The 25,193-nt window shown below is 46.1% G+C and overlaps 1 protein-coding gene across 8 annotated transcripts in view; it reads left to right on the forward strand.

Moving 5' to 3' along the window:
- The window catches only part of KANSL3 (KAT8 regulatory NSL complex subunit 3), a 64,933-nt gene extending 47,865 nt beyond the window's left edge, over positions 1 to 17,068 (forward strand). For 6 of the 8 annotated variants that reach the window (XM_049856458.1, XM_049856457.1, XM_049856459.1 and 3 more), the window contains one exon: positions 58 to 17,068. Coding sequence is in view for 3 of the 8 variants with exons in the window: in XM_049856462.1 (XP_049712419.1) it covers positions 58 to 78 (21 nt within the window). In the remaining 5 variants the exon portion in view is untranslated. The remainder of the gene's footprint in view (positions 1 to 57) is intronic. The other 2 variants (XR_007513580.1, XM_049856463.1) reach the window with 1 other exon arrangement.
- Positions 17,069 to 25,193: the final 8,125 nt, after the last annotated feature.

Below are 25,193 nucleotides of genomic sequence, written 5' to 3' on the forward strand. Positions count from 1 at the left end.
CTGGATGTGTTAACATGGCAAAGCTTTGACCCTTGTTAACTACCTCTCCTGCCACAGCGCCTGCCTCCAGCACCCTGAAGATGCCAGTGATAGCGCTCCTTTACCAGGTTGGTCATGGCTGCTGCGTGTTGTGCCATGGGCACGCGTGCTGTCCTGCTGAGCTGTCTGCCGACTGAAGACCTCTCTAAGATAATCGTTTTTGCCTCCCTGCCAACTGTCTTCAGGATTGGGCCTCTGGATCTCGTGAAACTGTTAGGCTAGGTGATACGGTGCCAGCCAGGGAGCAGCGTCCTCCAGGATCTACAAGTCTGGTCCCCAGGCCCCCAGCCTCCTCAGCATGGATCAGAGGCACTTCCGCCCCCTCACTCACTGTGATTTGAGTGAATGAGTTAAGTGTCAGTGTTGGACTGCATTTAATAAAGGAGTTTCTTTTTAGAAGTCTGTGCCACCCCCATGCCAAGTTGGGAGGAGAAGTCCACGTGGTCTGGGCTGTGGGAGTCAGGACTGAGAGCTATTTGCTGAGGACTGGCCCAGTGGCCAATCGTTCAGGCCGGAGGGCTTGTTTGGATATATGTCGCCATCATTCAGCAGCCTTGGGAGAGTGGGCCCTGTATGGCTCCCACTTAGAAACCATAGAAACCACATCAAATACCGAGCAGCCCGCTAAGACCTGGGAACTTCCAACTTGCAAATCAGGCAAAGAAAACTGGGCTGCAGTCTTTTGGCCAACCCAGGTGTGGGGATTAACAGCTGCCGGGAGGTAAAAACTGGTCTCTTTTTCTCACCATGCATTGGGCAGTTCCTGTATCCAGAGGGCCTGCAGGTCCAGAAAAGGCAAAGAAGATGATTGGAGCAGCACATGAAGTAGCTTGAAGGACGTGCCAGTAGGTTCTGTGGTGAAGTGATTTGGGCTTGGGGCTTTGCATATAACATTGTGGTGTTTCAACCTAAGGAATTGTTCCTTCAGCTGGATATGAGAAGTAGAATTTGCCAAGTCAGAGGGAAGATACCCCAGCCCCTGTGATTTCTGCCTCCAGTGACTGAAAATGAAGCAGGTATAATCAGCTAAGTTCACGTTTTGGCCATCCCAGAAAGCTTGAGGGATCAAGACCACGAAGGCCCTGTTCAGTGTCTCTGTTTCTATTCCACATGACTTTTTTCTTCCTGCTGCTTGGAAGTGGGAAGATTACTGCCATTGATTGTACTCCGCAGCGCTCTTGGTCCCAGCCTGAGCCCTGGAGGTGGAGGTCCCTGGAGAAGTGGTCATGGAGGTGGTTCCCTGAGCCCCTCCTGCCTCCTCACAGCACTTGTCTGCATAGTAGTCTTAGGTTTGGCTTGGAGGCAGTCCTCCACAGCAGATTCGCTTCCCTCTGCTCTAGAGTATTTCCAGTCAAGGTGATAAATAGACAAACCAAGTGTTACTCTCTCAGTGTCCTTTTCTGTAGGTGGGGAGGGCCCACAACATGTCATGGCTGGAATTTCGGCCGGGATTCTGACCCACAGTGCAGCGTGTGTCTGAGCCAGGCCACTTGTGCTTAATCTAGGAGTCTTACCTGCGCAGGCAATCAGGAGGGAGCTCACCTGTGCAGGAGCCTCAGACGAGACAGACCAGTTGCTGCAGGCGGAAGCAGGGGGAATGTGTGTGATAGGAGGGGAGTGGGCCCCCCTAAACACCCTACCTTTCCTCCCTGACCTCATGCACAGCTGATCTCAGCAGTCACTCACACAGAAAATGAGGCTGCATTTTTGCGTTAGCTGGTAGGTTTTTTTTTGGTAGGTATCTGCTTTCCAAAACTCAGGAGGTGTGTCGTTAATTTGAGGAAGGTATGAAATCCGAAGGAGGCATGCAGGGTTCAGGGGTGTGATAGCTTTATAGGTAGGACAGTAACACATCAGCGGGAGCAAGGACGGTGTTAGGCCCTGGGAAGATTTTAGGAATCACTTAGGATAGGCAGAGGGCCCTGCATCCACCCATTCCTGAATGAGAAGGGCAGCCTGGGCGGTGCAGAGAGGTGTGTGCCAAGGCCAAAAACCCCCAAATGTCCTGGCTTTATGGTAAAGCCTAGTGCGCCTCCCATCGAGCACTCCTGAGGCCTGGGCTGCACAGCTTGAACGGTGCTGAAATAGGACATATCACACAGTAGACCTGGAGCCCGTAACCTCAGGAGGCGGTGCCATTGATGGAAAAAGTCAAAGGATCAAGAAAGTTTTAGTTGAACCCTTGGCTGACAGACGCATGTTGATGCCCCATGGAAGGGCTTTGAGAAGAGGTCTCTGACGAAGACCTTTGGCCCACTCTTGGCCCCTCCACTAGGACAGTCTCGGGCTGGACGGGTTATGGAGCAGAGCCTGGGAGAGTTCTGTTCCCACACTAGTGAAAAGGATTTAAAAAACCAAAGCCAGCCTTTGGTTTCTTCAGCTTGTTTTGAGTTGATTACTGTCATGTTTGTTCTAGTAACGCCCAATGAAGTGGGCACAGAAAGGAATAGCTAACACTGTGGTAGTGCTGGCGATCACCTCATTGGTGGCAGGCATCGTTTTACACGCACTCATTTAATTCTACGAGGTGGGTACTGTAATCACCGTTTTACAGGTGAAGGAACAAAGACCCAGAGAAGTTACAGGGAAAGTGGCAGAAGCAGGTCTGGAACCCAGGCACAGTGCCGTGGTCCTGAGGCGGGAGACCTGATGTGGAGATTAGCCCAGGATGTGAGGCGATGGTGGCTTGGCAACATGACCCTTTTCAGTTTGTTATCCACCAGGCCTAGACTGCTTGTTGCTGCCATGTGGGGCCCTGGCTGGGCCTGCAGTAGCTGGGGCCCCTTGACCTTGGCCTTTTTGCACATCCTGTACCACCACCAAAAATAAAGACTTAGGGATAAATGAATGAATTCAACATCCAGATTGTGAGCTTGTATCCAAGTGGACATGCCTTCCAATCTTTCACTTCCAGGTCCCCACACTTGGCATCATAACCCTCTGGGTGGAGGCCGCGGTTCTGCTAGGTTGCTTGGGAGCATCGAGCGCACCTGGGCGCATCTCTGCCTCCCGCGGTGTGGTGCCCAACGTGCTTTCTCCCTCAGCTCTCTAGCTTCACTAACTCGGAAGAGCCAGGTGAGCTGAGAGATGAGGAATAGATTGTTTAAAACAACAACTGTCTCACACTTAGGAGTGCGAGGGACAGGGCCATACCAAATTTTGATGCACAGAAATCTTATCATTTCTTCTCTTTTTCTAAGCATACGTTTTAGTCAAGATCCTTGCAAGCAGCAGAAACCCATTCCCCACCAAGGTGGCTCTAAAAGCGAGTGTTTTCTTAGTAGCCATTCTCACAGACAGGAGCCTCACCATTGCTGCCGCTTACCTCATGACCTCAGGTAGCTTGGCCTTGCCAGGACTTTTCAGCTGCAGTGCCCTCCAAGGACAGCTGTCCCTGTCTTTCAGTTCAGATTCTGAAGACAGTGAGCCTGATTGGCTCAGTTCCATTTGTGGGTGGTTGTCCCCTCCCACCCAGTCCAGTAGTGTCCGGTGGGTGGAGTCATGCCGTTCATATTATTAATAATCTTTCCGAGAGGAGAGTTAGAAGGAATAAAAAAAAACAAAATTGTGTAGGGCTCTTAGGATGTGTGGTTTTTTTAAAAAAAAACTTTTTATTTTGAAATTGATAGGTAGTTGCAAAGATACCACAGAGATGTCCCACGTACCCTTCGCCCAGTTGCCCCCAATGGTTGTCTCTCATGGAACTGTAGTATAGTGTTACATAACCAGGAAACTAACATCAGTACCGTGTGAGTGTGCGTGTGTGCGTGTAGTTGTATGTGATTCTATCGTGCGTAGACTCCTGTAACCACCACCACAGTCAAGATACAGAACTGTTCCATTGCCACAAATGTCTGCCTCCGGCCGCCCCTGTATAGTCACACCCACCACTCCTCCACGACTCCTAACCCAGAACAACTACTGGTCTGCTTTCCATCTCTCTAATCTTGTCCTTTCAGGAGGGTTACATAAACAGAGTCATACAGCACATGGCTTTTTCTGTCACTACTGTAATGCCCTCGATATCCAAGTTGTATCAATAGTTCATTGCATTGTATTACTGAGGAGTAGTCCACGGCATGGCTGTACCACCCCCTGGTTTGTGTAACCATCTGTCATCTGGCATTGGGATTGTTTCTAGGTTTGGGCCGTTACAAATAAAGCTGCTGTGAACGATTGAGTGCACAATTGTATGAAAATGAGTTTTTATTTCTCTGGAATAAATGCCCAGAAGTTCGACTACTAGATCATGTAAGTTTTTCATTTTTAAGAAACTGCCAAACTGTTTTTCAGAGTGGCTGTACCATTTTACTTTCCCACCAGCCGTGTGTGAGATCGTTTCTCTGCAACCTTGCCAGCATCTGGCATTGTCTCTGTTTTTGTTTTAGCTGTTCTAGTAGGTGCGTAGTGATAACTCATTGTGGCCTTCGTTTGCGTTTCCCTGTAGGGTTGGTATGAGTCAGAATCGACTCGATAGCAACTTTAACAGGTAATGACTGATGATGTTGAGTATCTCTTCATGTGCTTCTCTGCTGTCAGCCTGTCTTCTTTAGTGAAATGTCTGTTCACGTCCTTTGCCTCATTTTCTAATTGGATTGTTTGTTTTTTAACAATTGACTTTAAGACACTTTTTATTCATGGATGATAGGAAGTTGCAAAGAAGTGTACGGGGATCCTTCACACCTCCAGCGCTGACAGCTTCTGTTCCTGTAGGACAATATCAAAACCAAGAATGGGTATTTGCACACTCCGTAGTGTGTTTAGATGTCACTGGTTACGCATGCACTCATTTGTGTGTGTGTGAATATACTTCTGTGCACTTTATCACATGCGTAACTTCCTTTGTCTGTCAGTGCCATCAAGATACGTAACCATTCCGTCATCACAGGGCTCCCTTGTACTGCCCTTTAGAGCAACCCCCTGTTCCCAGTTGTTGGCAATCACCAGTCTCTTCTCCATGTCTGTAACTTTATTTCAAGAATATTTTATAAATGGAATCATAACAATATGTAACCTTTTGAGACTGGCTTTGTTCACGCAGCATAGTTCCCTTTTTGTTTGTCTTAAGTTGTGTGTATCAGTAATTCATTCCTTTTTATTGCTGAGTGGTATTCCATGGTATGAATGTTCCATTGTTCCTTTAACCATTTACCCATTGAAGGACATTTGTGTTTTCAGTTTTGGGCATTTGTGTACAGGTTTTGACATGAACATGGATTTTCATTTTTCCGGGATAAATGCCCAGGAGTGCAATTGCTAGACTGTATGACAATTGCACATTTAGCTTTAGAAGAAACTGCAAACCATTTCCAGATTGCCTGTACAATTTGCATTCCCACCAGCAATGTACGAGAGAGCTACTTTCTCACGTCTTCACCAGCATTTGGTATTGTCAGTATTTTTTATTTTGGCCATTTGGATAAGTGCTTAATGATATCTTACTTTCAATTTGCATTTTTCTAATGGCTGGTGATGTTGAATGCCTTTTCATGTGCTTATTTGCCATCTCTATCTTCTTCGGTGAGATGTCTGTTCATGTGTGTCTTAGGCTGGGTTCTCTAGAGAAGCAAAACCAGTAAAGTGTATAAATATACATAGAGAGAGATTTATATAAAGGAAATGGCTTACACGATTGTAGAGGCTGGAACGTCCCAAGTTCATGGGTCAAGCTGGAGACCTCCTGATTCATGTACTGCAGGGGCTGGTGAACCCAAGATGGGCAAGTCGGACAGAAAGATCTCCAGCACAGTGTTGAGTAAGAGTGGTGATAAAGGGCATCCTTGTCTGGTTCCCATTCTCCAGGGGAAATGCTTTCACACTGTCTCCATTTAGGATGATGTTTGGCCAATGGTTTTTCAATTTTGTTGATCTTTTCAAAGACCCAGCTTTTGGTCTTGGTAATGCTTTCAGTTGTTTTTCTATTCTCTATTTCATTTAATTCTGCTCTAATTTTTATTATTTTTCTTTCTTCTGGTGCCTGAGGGTTTCTTTTGTTGAGGAATTTTCCTTCTATTCCCATTTTGATGAGAGTTTTTATCATGGACTTGTCAGATGCCTTTTTTGCATTGATTGATAAGATCATGTGGTTCTTTTGTTTTATTTATATGATGGATTCATTGATTGTTTTTCTAATCTTGAGCCATCCCTGCATAACTGGTATAATTCCCACTTGGTTATGATGAAGTTTTTTTTGATATGTTGTTGAATTATATTTGCTAGAATTTTGTTGAGGATTTTGCATTTAAGCTCAAGAGGGCTAACAGTCTGTAATTTTCTTTTTTTGTGGTGTCTACCTGATTTCGGTATCAGGGATATGCTGGCTTCATAGAATGAGTTTGGGAGTATTCCATCATTTTCTATGCTCTGAAATGCTTTTAGTAGTAGTATTGTTAACTCTTTTCTGAAAGTTTGGTAGAACTCTCCAGTGAAGTCGTCAGGGCAGGGCTTTTTTTGTTGTTGGGAGTTTTTAAATTACCTTTTCAATCTCTTCATTTGTTACAGGTTTTTTTAGTTGTTCTACCTCTGTTTGTGTTAGTTTAGGTGGGTAGTGTGTTTCTAGAAATTCATCCATTCTAGGATTTCAAATTTATTAGAGTATAATTTTTCATAGTAATCTGATATGATTCTTTTAATTTCAGTTGGGTCTGTTGTGATATTGCCCATCTCGTTTCTTATTCGGGTTATTTGCTTCCTCACCTGCTGTTCTTTTGTCTGTTTGGCCAGTGGTTTATCAATTTTGTTAATTTTTTCAAAGAACCAGCTTTTGGTCTTGTTAACTCAATTGTTTTTCTGTTCTCTATTTCATTTAATTCTGCTCTAATTTTTATTATTTGCTTTCTTCTGGTGCCTGAGGGTTTCTTTTGTTGTTCTCTTTCTAGTTGTTCAAGTTGTAGGGATAATTCTTTGATTTGGGCCCTTCCTTTTGGATGTGTGCATTTGTTGATATAAATTGACCTCTGAGCACTGCTTTAGCTGTGCCCCAAAGGTTCTGATGGGAAGTGTTTTCATTCTTACTGGATTGTCTGAATTTCTTTATTCCATCCTTAATTTCTTCTCTAACCCAGTTGTTTTTGAGCAGGGTGTTGTTCAGTTTCCAAGTGTTTGATTTCTTTTCCCTGCTTTTTCTGTTACTGATTTCTTCTTTTATGGCTTTATGGTCAGAGAAGATGCTTTGTAATTTTTGATGTTTTGGATTCTGTTCAGACTTGCTCTATGACCTAATATGTGGTCTATTCTAGGGAATGTTTCATGTGCATTGGAAAAGAAAGTACACTTGGCTGCCGTTGAGTGGAGTGTTCTGTATATGTCTATGAGGTCAAGTTGATTGATGGTGGCATTTAGATCTTCCGTGTTTTTATTGAGCTTCTTTCTGGATGTTCTGTTCTTCGCTGAAAGTGGTGTGTTGACGTCTCCTCCTATTATTGTGGAGCTATCTCACTTTTCAGTGCTGTTAGAGCTTGTTTTATGTATCTTGAAGCCCTGTCAATGGGGTCAGTGGGTGCGTAAATATTTAATATGGTTATATCTTCCTGGTATATTGTTCCTTTAATCATTATATAGTGTCCTTCCTTACCCTTTGTGGTGGGTTTAACTTTAAAGTCTATTTTGTCAGAAATTAATATTGCCACTCCTACTCTTTTTTGATTGTTGTTTGCTTGATATATTTTTTCCATCCTTTGAGTTTTAGTTTGTGTCTTTAAGTCTAAGGTGTGTCTCGTGTAGGCAGCATGTAGATGGACGGTGTTTTTTTAATCCATTCTGCCACGCTCTGTCTCTATTGGTACGTTTAGTCCATTTACACTCAGTGTAATTATGGTTAGATATGAGTTTTTTTATTCATTTTGATGTCTTGTGTGTTGTTGACTTTCTTTTTCCACTTAGTTTTTTGTGCTGAGTAGTTTACCTTTGTATATTGTCTTTTCCTCTCATTCATGGTTGTTGATTTTGTTTTTGCTGAGTCTTTATGTTTTTCCTGTATTTTATTTTGATGTGTAGGATTATTAGTCTCCTTTGTGGTTACCTTAATATTTGCCCCTATTTTTCTGCATTTAAACCTAACTTTTATTTCTTTGTATCACCTTGGCTTCCTTTCCGTATGAAAGATCTATGACTACATTTTTTAGTCCCTCTTTATTGTTTTAATATTTTCATGTTTTACATAACGACATCATTGTTTTCCTGTTTTGAGCATTTTTTTATCTTGATTTATTTTTGTGATTTCCCTGTCTCAGTTGATATCTGGTTGTTCTGGCCTGTGTTCTAGTCTTGTGTTGATAAATGATATTATTGATTTTCTAGCCAGAGAACTGCCTTTAGTATTCCTTGTAGTTTTGGTTTGGTTTTTACAAATTCCCTAAACCTCTGGTTATCTGGAAATGTTGCCCTCATATTTGAGAGACAGTTTTGCTGGATATATGATTCTTAGCTGGCAGATTTTTCCTTCACTGCTTTATGTAAGCCATCCCATTGTTTTCTTGCCTGCATGGTTTCTGCCGATAGTCCGAGCTTATTCTTGCTGACTCTTCTTTGTAGGTGACTTTTCGTTTATCCCTAGCCACTCTTAAAATTCTCTCTTTATCTTTGGTTTTGGCAAGTTTGATTATAACATGTCTTGGTGGCTTTCTTTTGAGATCTGCCTTATGTGGGGTTCGATGAGCATATGGGATAGATATCTTTTCATTTTTCTTGATATCAGGGAAGTTTTCTGCCAACAAATCTTCAACAATTCTCTCTGTATTACCTGTTATCTCTCCCTGTTCTGGTACTCCAGTCACTCAAAGGTTATTTCTCTTGATAAAGTCCCACATGATTCTTAGGGTTTCTTCATCTTTTTAAATTCTTTTGTCTGATTTTTCTTGAATATATTGGTGACAATTGTTTTATCTTCAGTCTCACTAATTCTGCCTTCCACTTCCTCAATTCTGCTCCTCTGAGTTTCTATTGAGTTGTCTAATGTTGTAATTTTATTGTTAATCTTTTGAATTTCTGATTGCTGTCTCTCTGTGCATTCTTGCACATACTAAATTTTTCATTATGTTCTTGAATAACCTTTTTAATTTCTTCAGCACCTTTATCTGTGTGCCCCTTGGCTTGTTCTGCATTTTGCCTGATCTTGTTCCTGACGTCTTGAAGAGTTCTGTATATTAATCTTTTTTTACTCAGCATCTGGTAATTCCGGGAAAAAACCTTCATCCAGAAGATTCCTTGATTCTTTGTTTTGGGAGCTTGTTGAAGCGATCATGGTCTGCTTCTCTGTGTGACTTTATATTGACTGTTGTTTCCGAGCCATCTATAAATTATTGTGTTAACTTATTTTACATTTGTTTACTATATCCTAGTTTTTTGTTTTGTTTTGATACGCCCACATAGGCTGCTTGAGTGAGCTAGCTTGATTATTTTCTCCTTTGAAGTTCTAACATCCTGTCACCAGATGGCTAGAACTGTTACCAGGTATATGAGCCTAGGAGGCCATTCACTTTTCTTGTATGGATTTAGCTCAGGTGTCCAGGTTGTTGGTCATCAAGTGTGTGGTACAGGCTTAGTTGTACAGTCTTAGAGGGGCAGGGGTGATTGGTGTAGGCACAGGTATCTGGTTGCAGCAGGGGGTCACGCTCTGAGCAAGGCAGGGGGCTGACTACTGTCTCCTGAGTGCCTGTGAGGAAAGCACGTCCCTGTTTCCTAGAGCGTACAGGTGGGTGGGTTCTGCAGCCGGACCATGGGCACCCAGTACTTTTGGTTGTAAGGACTGGGAGGCACCACTTATCCTTGGACCCCTGTCGTCGGTGGCTAGGTGACGTGCGTGGAGCCACCAGTCCTCAGGCCCCTGATGTGGGTAGGTGAGGACCCTGTTTAATGGGCAAAGTGGTGTTAGTCATCCAAAACCCACCCTTCCACTGTGCAGCTGAAACAGTAGTATTTAGATCTTGAGCACATACACCGTTGAACTCTGCCAACAAGGGCCTGCTCTCCTGAAATGGGTCCACACAGGTCCTTGCAGGGGTGAAAGGTATTCAAAGTCCACGGACTGTTTGTGCCTGGACAGGAGCCGCTTCTGTCCTGAGCTCCCCAGCTTAGTAGAGCAGGCAGATTATCTTTTCCCCTAATTGTTAATTTATTTCTTCTCCAAAGCTGGAAGAATGGCTCAGGGCATGCAGCAGGACTTATCTCAGGCCCTGGGAAATCGACAGCCACTGAAGCTGGCTTGGGGGCTGGGGGCGTGGTAAAATAAACGCAAGTACTTAGCTTTTGCCAAGAGTAATGTTATTCCCTGGTTCCAGAGGTGTGAGTAGACTGTGCAACTCTCTGTCCCTGAGGAAACCGCCTCCGGAAGGCTACTGCCAACTCCACCATGGTCTCTCCAGGGGATCGTGCCTAAGGGTTCCCGCCAAGTCAGGTCCGGCAACTCTTCACCACTTCTGAACTGTCTCTCTCTCTTCTGCCACTCAGTCCGATTTCCTAACTTTGCCTTTGATGTTCAGGGCTCCTAGCTTTTCATGTATGTAATCGTTTCACTTGTTTTGTCAGGTCTTTGTTGTAACAGGGATCACCGGAAGCAACATCTTGGCTCCACCTCTGCAGTATTGTATGTTTAATTTTGTTGTCCCCATAGTCATTGCTAGTATATAGAAATACAGTTGACTTTTGTATATGGATCTTGTATCCTGCCACCTTGCCAAACTTGCTCATTAATTCTAGGAAGTTTATTTGTAGATTGCTTGAGATTTTCTGTGTAGACCATCTACAAGTAGGGGCACTTTTATTTCTTCTGATCTATATGCCTTTGATGTCCTTTTCTTGTCTTACTGCACTGGGTAGAACTTACAGTACTATGTTGAATAGCAGTCGTGAGAGTAGACATCCTTGTCTTGTTCCCTATCTTAGGGGGAAAACAATTCAGTATTCACTGTCCAGTATAATGTCACCTGTAGAATTTTTTTTTTTGTAGATGCTCTTTTCAAGTTGAGGAAGTTTCCCTCTATTCCTAGTTTCTGAGAGTTTGATCATAAGTGGGTGTTAAATTTTGTCAAATGCTTTTTTCCCATGTCAATTGACATGATCTTATGATTTTTCTTCTTTAGCCTGTTAATGTAGTGGGTTATATTGTTTTGTTTTTTGAGTATTGAACCATCCTTGCATCCCTAGCATAAACTTCACAGTTATGGTATATAATTCTTTTTATATTTTGCTGAATTACATTTGCTGATATTTTGCTAAGGATTTTTGCATCTATATTCATGAGGGATATTGGTTTGTGGTTTTATTTTTGTTACTGTCTTTGTCAGATTTTGACATCACAATAAACTGACCTCATACAATGAGTTGGGAAATGTTCTCTTTTTTATTTTATGGAAGAGATGGTGTCATGGATTGAATTGTGTCCCTCCAAAGTGTATGTCAACTTAGGTGGGCCATGATTCCCAGTGTTCTGTGATTGTCCACCATTTTGTCATCTGATGTGATTTTCCTAAATCTTACCTCCATGATGTTAGTTAGGCAGGACTAGAGGCAGTTACATTAATGAGGCAGGACTCAGTCTACAAGATTAGGTTGTGTCAGAAGTCAATCTCTTTTGAGATGTAAAAGAGAGAAAAAGGCAGATAGACAGGGGGACCTCATAACCACCAAGAAACAAGAGCCAGGAGAATAGCACATCCTTTGGACCCAGGATCCCTGTGCTGAGAAACTCCTCAACAGGGGGAGATCGATGACAAGGACCTTCCTTCAGAGCTGACAGAAAAGAATGACGTCCTATGGATCTGGCTACCCTGAGTTTGGACTTGTAGCCTCCTAGACTGTGAGCGAATGAATTTCTCTATAAATTTCTGTTATAGCAGCAGTAGATGACTGAGACAGATGGTACAGAATTTGCATTAGTTCTTTAAATTGTTCGGTAGATTTCTCCAGGGAAAGCATCTGGGCCTGGAGATTTCTTTTTTGGGAGATTTTAATTTCCTTAGTAGTTATAGATCTGCTTCATATTGGGTGAGTTGTGGTAGCTTGTACTTTTCAAAGAGATTAATCCGTTTAATCTAAATTGTCACATTTGTGTGGGCAGAGTTGGTGGTGGTAGTCCCTTATCCTTTCAGTGTCTGCAGGGTCTGTAGTGATACTTTGTCTCATTCCTGATGTTGACAGTGTGTTTCTTCTTTGTCATTCTAGAAGTTTGTCAATTTTATTGGTCTCTTCAAAGAACCAGCTTTTTGTTACGTTGATTTTTCTCTGTTGTAACTCTTCAGTTTCCAGTCTCGTTGATTTCTGCTCTCTATTGTTTCCTCCCTTCTGCTTGCTCAGCATTTATTTTGCACTTTTTCTAGTTTCTTAAGGTGGGAATTTAGATTATTGACGTGAGACTTTTCCTCTTTTCTGATGTTTGCATTTAGTGCTGTAAATGTTTCTCAGCTTTACCTGAATTTACCAGTTTTGATATATCATATTTTCATCTTCATTCAGTTCAGTTTTTTTCCTTGGGACTTCCTTTTTGACACATGATTATAAGTACATTGTTTAGTTTCCAAATGTTGAGAGATTTTCCTGTTTTCTCTGTTACTGATTTCTGGTTTGATTCCATTGTGATTGAAGACCACACACTATAAATTCATTGAGGTGTGTTCATGGTCCAGGATGTGGTCTACCTGGACCTGTGGGCACTTGAAAAGAAGGTGTTTTTGGGTGGAGTGTTCTGTAAATGACGTTTAGATCGTGTTTATCGATGGTGTGGCGTTCTTCTACATCCTTGCTGATTTTATCAGGTTGTTCTGTTAATTGAGAGAGCAGTGTTGAAATCTCCAACTGTAATTGTGAATTTGTCTGTTTTTCAAATCTGTCATTTTTTTTCCTTTACATATATTACCGTTTTGTTGTTTGGTGCATACACATTTAGGATTGCTGTGTCTTCTTAATGGATTGACCCTTTTATCGTCAGTAATGTCCCTCCCTCTCCCTGGTAATTTTGTTTGGTCTGATGTCTTCTTTATCTGACATTAATAGAGTCACTCCTGCTTTCTTCTCATTTAATGTTTGGATACTATATTTTTTTCATTCTTTTACTTAACATACCTGTATCATTATATTTGAAGTGAGTGTCTTGTAGACAGCATGTAGGTTTTAAATTCTCCCTGCCAATATCTTATCTTTTAATTGGTGTTTTTAGGCCATTTCCATTTAGTGTAATTATAAATATGTTAGGACATAAGTCTGCCATTTTAGTTTTTGTTTTCTCTGGGGTTTTTTGTTTTTGTCTTTTTCTTACTTTAAAATGGGCTATTTGAAAATTTTTTTGGAATATTGTTCTCATTTTTCTATAGTATTTGATTGTACTTCTTTGTATAGCTTTTTAGTGGTTCCGGTAGGTGTTATGTTGTATGTGCATAACTTATCATAGTCTACTGATGTTGACATTTTACCAAGGAGCTTATTTTTCAGGAGATGACAACTGGCCTGGAATTGTTCCTTTAGTGGCGTTTCTGCTGAGGAAGAAGCTACAGTGTAAGCCATCAGCAGGCAGTAGGACAGGTTTCATTCTTGTCTGGGTGCCACGAAGTACACGTCATAGCTACACATCGTATCTGTGTATGCGTCTAAGTGGATCAGCACACTTTCTTTCGGGGGTATGCCACTTGTCTTCCTTCAAGGGTTTATCAGTAGAGTTACCAGTCAGCATCTGGGCTGTTGATTGAAGCCAACTCAGTGGGAAGATGGATGGCATGCCAGGTCGAGAAGGGATGATCCTCTCAAAAGGCACATCAGAGTGTAGTGAAGGGACCGGCCTCAGTGGGAGATTTAGCACCCGTAGGCCTGAAGGAGCAGTGCTCCTGGGTTCTGGCAAGAGCTGCAGCTGCCACGAGGGGCCATCCAACTGTGGCTATTAGTAAGGGATGCAGAGGGAGCTGGGTGGTGGGTGGAGGTTGGGAATAAACACTCCAATCTCTCTTCTCTCCTGCCAGTGTGGGGTGGGAGATATATAGGTGTCCAAAGATACACAGTCTGTCACAGGTCTTCTGGCAGGAATAAAGGTGTGAGTAGTGCTTCTCACAGTTACTCCTAAAATGACACAATTGCCAAAATTTTGGTTCCTGTACCTGAGACTGAGTTCTGCAGGTTTTACGGTTTTAGCATCAAGGGGAGAGAGGCTTCCACTGAAGTAGAAGCTGAGACTGCTGCCTGGACATTCTGATCTCCTCATGCCTTGAAGGCCCTAGTTTTGGTTGGGAAGATTGACTTATGATCAAACCAGGTTGCTGCCTCACAGCGGGGCACACGGAGTGATGAAAGTTTGTTGCAAACTACAGTCCTGACAGGACCCAGTGGACTTTGGTCCTCCTTCAGGAATGTGGTTTGGGTCACACCACTGGGAAAAGAACCTTATTTAGCTATGGGGTTGGTGAAGGGCAAGGGGAACATGGCTAGGTAGTAAAAGGGTCATAAATGCCAACCAGAGTTTTATGACTAAGTGAGGAAACAAGGACTGTGGTCTCTACCTCAACTGCTGTTTGATGTCCCTTTTCCCTCATATTTTACTCCACAGTTAAGTGGGTTGTTAGTGACTCAGGCTACTGCAGTTGCATTATATAGACGTGGGATTATGATGGGATTAAAGGAGACGTGGACGTGTCTCAGAGATCCTCAAAGCAGCAACCGAACATGCTTGTGGGTCATCTCGTGGGGAAGGGCCAAGTAAGCTTTCACTTATTTGCAAACAAAGTTTTGTTTTTTTTTAATGTTAAGATAGCAGCCATTTTTTAAACTATGTGTGGGTAGAAGGGTGTGTGTTGCTGTTGATTGGCCAACAGGTAGATGATAGTGGAAACCTATTTTTTTTTTTTGTCTGCCCGATATCCATCTCTCCTCATGGTGATAGCATCATGCTTTTTCCTTCGAGGAATCCCTCCTCCCCATCAGTCAAATTGTCCTGCTTGCACTGGCTGTAGGAGCCCTGGTGGCTCAGTGGTTAAGTGCTGTTGGCGGTTCAGACCCATCAGCTGCTCCATAGGAGAAAGATGTGACAGTCTGCTTCTGTGAAGGTTACAGCCTTGGAATCTGTCTTCTAGAGTTGCTGGGAGTCGGAATTGGCTCAGTGGCTACAGGGCTTTTTTCTTTTCTTCTTTTCCAATGGCACTGGCTATATCACATAGAAATGCTCACAACCTCAGGTAACAGAAAGCTTGACCACAGTGGCTAAAAGATAACTGTATGTCTAGATTGAGATGGCGTTGGTGTTTACAGCCTTGGAAACCCTATGGGGTGGGTCTCTGTCCTGTAGGGTTACTATGAGTCAAAATCAACTTGATAGCAACGAGTTTGGTTTTGATGTTTATTTAGCTGCTGAACAGGGCCAGGACCAAAATCTTTGCCGTTCTGTTTGCCTTTCACTCCTGCACAGATGGCTTCCCCGGCAATAGGAAATATGTTTTCATTCAAGGAAATAAATGGGGTAAAGGAGAAGAGCAGGGCCTTCCAGAAGCCCTTCCCAGCAGATGTCCCCATAGATCTCATTGGCCAGAACTGGGTCGTGTGACTCCTAGCTGCCGAGGAGGCTGGGGAAAATGGGGAATAGAATTGCTGTGATCAGTGTAAGCTAGTCATGTCCTGTTAGCTGGGATGATGCCCTGGACCAAATTGGAGTTCTCTTAGCAAGGACAAAGGGGGAATGGAAGTAGATGGGCAGCTGACAAGGTCTGCCACATCGGCCAGGGGGGTGCTCCTGACCAAGCATTTGGTCCCACTCTCCGAGCTGAGTAACACAAGGGCAGAGATGGTGGGAGCCGGTTCATTCTGACCTCCCCCACCCCAAGGAGACACACCTACCAATCTCTGCCTCTAGCTCCCCACACACACATCTGGCCTGCCCTTTCCAAGCCCTGGTTTCCCTTTGTCCTTAATTCTGTCCATCACCCAGCTCCTTTCCAAACATTCCTTTTCTGGCTTAAATTATCCAGATGGCTCCTGTTGCTTGCATTCAGAAATACCCCTGACCCATTTTAAAACAGTAATAACGTGTCCAGCATGTATATAACATACACATGGGAAGGAGCCCTGGTGGCACAAACAAGGGCTTGGCTGCTAACCGAAAGGCTGGTGATCCTAACCCACCCAGCGGCCCTGCAGCAGAAAGACATGGCAATCTGCTCCCCTAAAGATTATAGACAAGAAAACCCTATGGGGCAGTTGTCCTCTGTCCCATGGGATCGCCATGAGTAGGGATTGACTTGAAGGCACCCAAGAACAACATACATATGGGTAGTGTTCTGGATTGAACTGTGTCCCCCAAAATATCTGTCAACTTGGCTGGGCCAGGAATTGTGTGATTGTCCACCATTTTATGTGATTTCCCTATGTGTTGTAAATCCTATCACTATGATGAAATGAGATGGGCTGGTGGCAGTTACATTGATGAGACATACAAGATTAGATAGTGTCTTAAGCCAGTCTCTTTGAGGCATAGAAGAGAGAGGCCAGCAGGGGGACCTCATACCACCAAGAAAGCAGTGCCGGGAGCAGAGCGCGACCTTTGGACGTGAGGTTCCTGTGCTGAGATGCTCCCAGACCAAGGGAAGGCTGATGACAAGGACCTTCCTCCAGAGCTGACAGAGAGAGAAAGCCTTCTCCTGGAGCTGGCACCCTGAACTTGGACTTCTAGCCTACTGGACTGTGAGAGAATAAACTTCCCTTTGTTAAAGCCATCTGCTTGTGGTATTTCTGTTACAGCAGCACTAGATGACCAAGACACCATTCACTTTCAGCAAGGATTTTCCCACTTTGCTACATAGTCTTCCTGTTGACAGTTTTCATGCCACAGTTGCAGCCAGTATTCTTGCCAGAGGCGTGATTGTCGCTTATGTATCCTGTTTTCCATTGCTGAACATCTCCAATCATTTTCTACAATAAATTTCTAGAAATGGGGCCACCAATCAAATGGCATGAACATCTTTATGGCTCTTGATATATCCAAAAGACCTGTGATAATTACACTTTCACCCGCAGTATGTAAATCAGTTTTTTAAGTCACATCCAACTATACATTTTAATTAAAAAAAAAATGAAAACTGATGTTTCCTTTTTCTTTTCGTGTACCTCAATTCCCAAGTTAGAAAATTCCTGTCAAACCACACGTCCAAATTCTGGTTTGGGAAACACGGGATGGGGTGAGAAGAGAGGTGAGAGAATGGGTGGTTTTTCACTTGCTGTTCCAGACAGGTGCCTGCACACACACCAGCAGTTTGCTCCTCGGCCACTCATGGCGGCTCCCAGAGCAGTAGAGCTCAGGGAACTGAAGGTGGACGGAAGGGGGTGAGCCACTGCCAACACATTTAAAGTCGGGGAGGCAAAGGGCTTCAGCCTCAGCCAGCTCATCCTCACAGGCCCCCGAGCTGCTGCCTTTTCACCGTTATCCTTGCCCCGGATTCCCTCCTGCTCCAGGTGTCTGCTGTGAGAGGCATCTTAGCTTCATGGGCGAGCACTGGACTCTGGGCCGGGCTCCGATTCTGGCTCTGTTACTGGCTTATGACATTGGGCAGCTCACCAAGTCCCCCTTGGCCTACCTCACACAATCCAGGGGTGACAGTAGAACCTTCCTCATAAGGTGGTTGTGAGGAAGAAGTAACTGAGCCTGGAAGGGAGGCACCTAACTAATACCAGTTTGCAGTAATCCGTCCTGGTTTCCCTGTCCCCGCAAAAGCGGTGTTTGTTCTGGTTGACCAACACCGCACAGCTGGCTGAGTGCCCTTGGGGTACCATTCTGACTGGAGTTTAACCTCAGGGCCCGTGCTGTTGGCCAGCAGCTAGGAGGCTGAGTTCTAGGACTCTAGGCATGAAAATTTAGAGGGAACAGGCTCAGAACAGGTTGAAGGGAGAAACTGCCTTCCTCCTCTCTGAGCAGTGAGCGAGTTTGGCTTAAATTCCACAGGGTGGCGATGCCCAGAGGTACAGACAGTGCCTGGAGACAGGGGTGCTGACCAGGTACCAATCGCTACGGTAGAGTAACTTGAAGAAGCAGTACGGTTTGTGTCTTCGTTGGGCTTCTCTTCTGTTTTTCTAGAAACTTTAATAAAATCTTGTTAACTGTCAACCACCTAGCCTCGGCTGTGTTGGGGGCGGGGGAGGGGAGATAAGGGAAGGCTTGGCCCACATTTCTGAAGGGTGGGTTCTACCCTTCCCTGAAGCCAAGAGGGCAGCCAGCTGAGGTCACTGTGGAAAGAGCCACTCCTTCCCAGCAGTTTCCCAGGAAGGATCAGGGGTGGCTCCTGAGCATGCAGACCCATTCAGGACCACACAGAAGCAGCTGTGGAACGCTCTGAGGGGGTGTTTCTTTATCGGCCAGCGGGCACATATGCCTTAGTAATGTGGATTAAAAACCTGGAAAGGGCGAGTCCGGAATACCTGTCTTCCAGGGCTAGAGGTTAGGGATTTGTTGGTGAACAGGGAGCACTGACTGACCTTAGGGAGCTTATGGTCTAGGGGAATGCAGACGAATGATAGGTGTGGGAGAGGCACTGGGTTCCCTGGGACTCACGGGAGGGGTACCAGCAAGGCTTCCTGGAGCAAGAGGCATCTGGGTGAGGCTGCAGGGAAGGGTAGGGGCCATGGAGAAAATGCTGTTCAGGCACAGGGAACAGCAGGTGCTTCCAGAGCCTAGGGAAGGAAGGCCTGCTGGGTAACTGCAGTGGTGCCTGGGGGTTGCTGCCATGGAGAGCAGTGAGTGAGGAGACAGAGAAGGAAACGGGCCCATGAAGAACCTTCCAAGCTAAGACATTGGGGTTTAACCTAAGGGCAGTGGAGTGCTGTGGGCCAGGTTTTCACAGGAGGTGAGGCGATCAGAATTGGACTTTGGGATGGATGTTTTACTTTACCGTCTACTGATTTCGCCCACACCCAAAGCCACAGACGCCGTCTAGAAAGCACTGCAGTTCCTCTACAGATGCCACCAGAGTTGTCGCGGGCCCTGCCTCCTCCCCTGCCGTTTGCATTCCCTCTCTGCCCAGCTCCTTTGAAATTGTGTGTGTGTGTGCGTGCGTGCCTGTGTGCCTGTGTGTCTGTGTGTGTGTGCCTGGGTTTCCTCCAAGAGAGTGCCTCCCTGGTCACTGCCAAGCTATCAAATGCTTTAGCTCATGGGCAGGTGAAGTCCTGAGCCCAAACCCTGTTCCCCAGCCCTTGCTCATGTGGGAAGGAAACCAGATGGTCTGCACAGGAGCTGTGGGGAGCTGTGACTGAGATGTGGTAGTGAGGTCAGGAGTATAAGTCAGATAGCCCTTCATCAGGCAGCAGTTAGGTCATCATAGTTACAGACAGAAATAGCAGATAGGTGGCAAGTAAGCTTCCTTTTCCCTTCCCCACCTTCGGCAGACATTACTAATCAATTGCATCACTTTCACAATGAACCAGTGCAAAGCCGCAGGCAACCAGTATCAATTAATCAGAGCTGGTACCTTAGATAAAACTGACTTGCCATTCTTGACCCAGACAGACAGCAACCAGAGGTCGGCATGACTGAGTCGAGCCAGACAGGAGGGCAGCAGTCAGAGCACACAGAGGAATTTCAGAAGTGTGAGGTGAAGGGCAGGGCAGGCGGTGATCTGCAAGGACAGCGATGATGATTCACGTTTGTCCAGAACTGTAGTTTACAAGGCACTTCCGCTAAATCCCCACAACCCTTGAGGTGGAAGTGATGACCTCCATATTATAGGTATGGAAACAGTGGTGCAGACAAGTGATGTATCCAGTGTCGCCCAGCATGGCAGCTCCTGCCTTGGCCAGCCAGGCCAGCCCACTTGCTCTGGGGGAACAGGCCCCATCCTCGGGATGCAGGACCAGGCACAGGACTGAAGATTGAGTTCTCGCTCCTCAAACTTTATCCTTGAGGAGTGACTTGAAAGAGAGTGGATGGAGCTGAGTCTGATGGCAGCGGTATGCTAGTACCTGATTAACCACTGCCTGGGCGGGGTGGGTAAACCTGTTACCATGGAGGCAATGCTGACTCAAAGCGCCCCTGTAGGACAGAGTAGAACTGCCGCCATAGGGTTTCCAGGGAGCAGCCTGGTAGATTCGAAAAGCTGACCTTTTGGTTGGTAGCTGAGCTCTTAACCACTGTGCCACCAGGGCCGCAGGCAGGTGGGTAGGGAGGGGGATGCCCTGCTTTGTAGCGCTTGCTCATTTCCAGGGTATAAATACTCCCTTCTTGGCCTATTTCAAGCTCCCAGCCTGTTGTCATTGAAGTGGAATTGGGAAGCCGTGCACACAGCTCTCTGAGCCAGGGGAATGGCTCCACCACACCCATGGCCATGCCCCAGAGAGGGGACACAGGCTACAGCCCCCACCAGGATGGTTGGTCAGCTCTCCGTGCAATTGTGTGAGCCCCTGGGCTCTTCCTGGCTGGGTTGGAGTTTGGCTCCATTGCTTGCAGGTAAACAGCCTGTGAACCCAGTCTGGTGCCCTTACCACTGGGGTATCAGGTCTCAGGGCTTCCATTTCCATCTTTCCACTACAATGCTTGCTCACGGGCTGGGTGACAAAAGCCAGCGCAGGTGGTGGGGATCCCAGGCATGGAGCCAAGAACCCCAAGATGTTCAGGATCCGCAGGGCAGGGTGGAGAAGGGAAGCAGTCATTCATCTCCACCCTCATAGCCTCTCCTCGTGGTCCCCACAATCAGGGCTGGTGGCTAGAGAGGGTAGTGATGTTTGTTTCCAGGAGGGTGGGTTTCAGAGGGGCTGGGAAGCCAGATGCCCCTCGAGGGACCTGGCACGTATTCTAGATGAAGGTCCTGACCTTTGCCATTCACCTGATCCCTTCAGTGTCTCACTCTGGGTTACAAGTCAGAATCACCACGTCCATGTGCAGACGAGGCCCTTGGGTTCCTTAGGAGTCAGTGCTCCATCCCAACCCAGTGCTCTGTCCACTGCTGTCCCGTGAGCCAGTGGACACTGGCCGCAGGGTGACTTCACCGTGATCTTGTTCTGCCCTCCGCTTCTGTCTGGAAGCTGTTCTGAGTCTCCAGCAGTGAAATTCTTGGAGTCATTTGCACGGGAAACTGGCCTCAGCAGAGCTTGCCCTCCATAACAGCAAAGAACAAGAGCCTCTCCTGGTGTTTGAGCAGAGGCAGGACACCCGCTTGAAGGGTGAAAGGCCCAAGGCTACAGGCAGTGTGGCTGGGGGGTGGAGGGCTGGGTGTGACCTGGGAGTGGCAATTCCATCCCCTCAGGCTGGGGATGGGGGTGGGGGGATAGTGAAGACAATGACAAGTAGAAGAGGCTGTGCCTTGTCCAAAGAGGCAGCGTTCCCTACTCAGCTCCAGGGAAGGGTCCCATGTGGCCAGAAATTCTGATTTTTAAAGAGAAGCTCAATGTTCAAATTTTTATGTGAAATCTGATTTTTAAATGCTGGCAACTTATCAAATAAATTTAAAAAACATCACATGGGCCAAGCTAAGCACATCTTCAGGCCACTATTTGCAGCCTCTGGTCTTAAGTCTACATCCTTCGTGAGCCATGGAAATGTCTGTCTCACCTGCTGGGTCTCCCAGCTGCCAGCCCACAGCAGTGCTCACTCCTGGAGACACCTTCCCACCTCCGCCCAGATCACCCCCTCCACTGCAGCCCCCTGTGTGGCTCATTTCCCCACACCCCCTCACGCCACTGCCCTGAGATGGGTGGACACCCCCTGGAGCGTCCAGACTCTGTTGCTCTTTCTTTTGAAGCCCACGTCCCCAGACCAGACCGCCATCATCTCCCTGCCGCAGCCACCCACTGGCCCTCGAGTGTCCCTCCTGTGGCCCCACTCACTGTGACTTTTCAGCCCTGATTTTGCTGATTTCAACTTTCCCGCATCCTGGGCTCTCTGCTCCTTGACTTTCTCTCCTCCAGTGACAGGCTCTCCGCTCCTTGACTTTCTCTCCTCCAGTGACAGGCTCTCAGCTCTCTGACTTTCTCTCCTCCAATGACAGCCTCTCCGTTCCTTGACTTTCTCTCCTCCTGTGACAGGCTCTCCGTTCTTTGACTTTCTCTCCTCCAGTGACACATTTACCTCCACACTCACTCCTGGGAACTCACCCCATCACTGCATCCCTCCATCACCTCCATTTCACCCGCCCTCTCATCTTCCAGCCCACTGCCTCTAGTTCTAGGCCCAGCAGTTCTCAGAGCCCACTGACCACATCCATCCACCGCCTGCCCTGTTGCACCTCTCTTGTGTCCTCACTTTCCTCCTCACCCAGCTTCAGTTCTGTTGTCCACTATTGTGGTCACTCCCTGTATCCACCCTCCACTCCCTTTCCCTCTCTCGTCACTTTACTGGTCAGGGCCATAATAGATGGACCCTGATAGAACAGGAGAAAAACACTACAGAACTCAAATTCTTAAAAAGTCCTGACTTACTGGACCAGTTGAGACTAGAGGACTCCCTGAGACCATCGCCCTGAGAGACTCTTTTAACCTCACACCGAAACTATCCTGAGGCTACCTTTTAGTGAAATAATAGATTGGCACATGAAATAAAGGATGTTTTGTGAGTACAGTGCACCTTAAAAAAAAACCCATACATGAGACTGTCTTAGTCTCTAGTGCTGCTGTAACAGAAATACCACAAGTGGGTGGCTTCAACAAACGAGCTTACTCTCTTGCAGTCCAGGAGGCTAGAAGTCCAAATTCAGGGCATCAGCTCCTGGGGAAGGCTTTCTCTGTCTGTAGGCTCAGGGGGAACATCCTCGTCATCAACCTTCCCCTGGTCTAGGAGCTTCTCAGCTCAGGAACCCAGGATCCAAAGGACAAACTCTGCTCCTGCACTACTTTTTTGGTGGCATGAGGTCCACCTTCTCTCTACTCCTCTCTTTTATATCTCAGAGGAGATTGACTTAACATACAACCAAATTTGTAGATTGAGTCCTGCTTCATTAACATAACTGCCTCTAATCCTGCCTCCTTAACATCACAGAGGTAGGATTTACAACACACAGGAAAATCACACCCAATGACAAAATGGTGGACAGTCACACAGTGCTGGGAGTCACAGCCTAGCCAAGTGGAAACATACCTTGGGGGGACACAATTCAATCCATAACAGAGACCAAAAGGTCAACAATTTCGCTAAAGCAGAGAAGTGCAGTGCAATGAATCACTTAATGTGGCCCTTCTAGCCATGGTCTTTGTAACTCACTTGGGTGGGACTATGCAAATAGGGTAATTGTGGCCCACCAAGGGTATTGGTCAGTTTTGCCATCCACTGGGCTTGAAATGAGCCATCCCAGAGGCAGGAAAGGGAGGATCCCACCACCACCAAGGAAGAAGCGCCAAGAGCGGAGCATGTCCTTTGGACTCAGGATCCCTGTGTTGAGAAGCCCCTGGAACCAGGAGACAGAGAGCTGTAACACTGAAGACGTGAGAAGTGGTGGCAGAAAATGACGGCAGCAGAGACGAGCAGGAGACAGCTCAGGGGGCCACAGAGCAAGAACGCTGAGTACCTTTGGGCAGGAGCCTTGCTGGTAGAATAGAGTGCCTCTGGACATTGGGTGGGACTAGGTTTGCGGACCCACAGAACTGGAGCTGAGTGCCTTCCAGCTGAGACTACTGGCGGAGTGGGGTGCCTCTAGGCACTTAATGGCAGAGCTAAAAGAGCTTCGTAACACTTGGCGAGCAGGACAGAGTTCGAGGGCCAGAGAGAGGCGTGCCTGCGAGCACAGCTGGGAAGAGGCTGTCCTGATGGAAGAACTGTATCCTGAGTATTCCTCAGCCTGAATTGTAAACCTGTTACTTCCCTAATAAACCCCATTGATCATGAGAATTGTCATGAGTTGTGTGTGGCCATTGCAACGAATTATCGAACCCAGCAGAGAAGTAGAAAGCACTGTGGGAGGGGTGGTTGGTGTCAGAACAGGTAAGAGATGGTGGAGAGAGAAGGCATGTCTGACCTCTGTCTCACAGGAATCAGCCTTGTTCTGTCGATCTTGATTCTCCTTCCTGCTGGTGAAGTTAGAGGAGGTCAGACACCGCCCTCACGCCTTTTTTTTTTTAACTTTTATTGAGCTTCAAGTGAACGTTTACAAATCAAGTCAGACTGTCACATATAAGTTTATATACATCTTACTCCGTACTCCCACTTGCTCTCCCCCTAATGAGTCAGCCCTTCCAGTCTCTCCTTTCGTGACAATTTTGCCAGCTTCCAACTCTCTCTATCCTCCCATCCCCCCTCCAGACAGGAGATGCCAACACAGTCTCAAGTGTCCACCTGATATAATTAGCTCACTCTTCATCAGCATCTCTCTCCTACCCACTGTCCAGTCCCTTTCATGTCCGATGAGTTGTCTTCGGGGATGGTTCCTGTCCTGTGCCAACAGAAGGTTTGGGGACCATGCCCGCCGGGATTCCTCTAGTCTCAGTCAGACCATTAAGTATGGTCTTTTTATGAGAATTTGGGGTCTGCATCCCACGGATCTCCTGCTCCCTCAGGGGTCCTCTGCTGTGCTCCCTGTCAGGGCAGTCATCGGTTGTAGCCGGACACCATCTAGTTCTTCTGGTCTCAGGATGATGTAGGTCTCTGGTTCATGTGGCCCTTTCTGTCTCTTGGGCTCTTAGTTGTCGTGTGACCTTGGTGTTCTTCATTCTCCTTTGTTCCAGGTGGGTTGAGACCAATTGATGCATCTTAGATGGCCGCTTGTTAGCATTTAAGACCCCAGACGCCACATTTCAAAGTGGGATGCAGAATGTTTTCATAATAGAATTATTTTGCCAATTGACTTAGAAGTCCCCTTAAACCATGGTCCCCAAACCCCCGCCCTTGCTCCGCTGACCTTTGAAGCATTCATTTTATCCCGGAAACTTCTTTGCTTTTGGTCCAGTCCAGTTGGGCTGACCTTCCATGTATTGAGTGTTGTCCTTCCCTTCACCTAAAGCAGTTCTTATCTACTAATTAATCAGTAAAAAACCCTCTCCCTCACTCCCTCCCTCCTCCCCTCGTAACCACAAAAGTATGTGTTCTTCTCAGTTTATACTATTTCTCAAGGTCTTATAATAGTGGTCTTATACAATATTTGTCCTTTTGCCTCTGACTGATTTCGCTCAGCATAATGCCTTCCAGGTTCCTCCATGTTATGAAATGTTTCACAGATTCGTCACTGTTCTTTATTGATGCGTAGTATTCCATTGTGTGAATATACCACAATTTATTTACCCAT

Source organism: Elephas maximus, chromosome 17 (genome assembly GCF_024166365.1).
Source record: "Elephas maximus indicus isolate mEleMax1 chromosome 17, mEleMax1 primary haplotype, whole genome shotgun sequence".
In the NCBI taxonomy this organism is placed as follows: Eukaryota; Metazoa; Chordata; class Mammalia; order Proboscidea; family Elephantidae; genus Elephas; species Elephas maximus.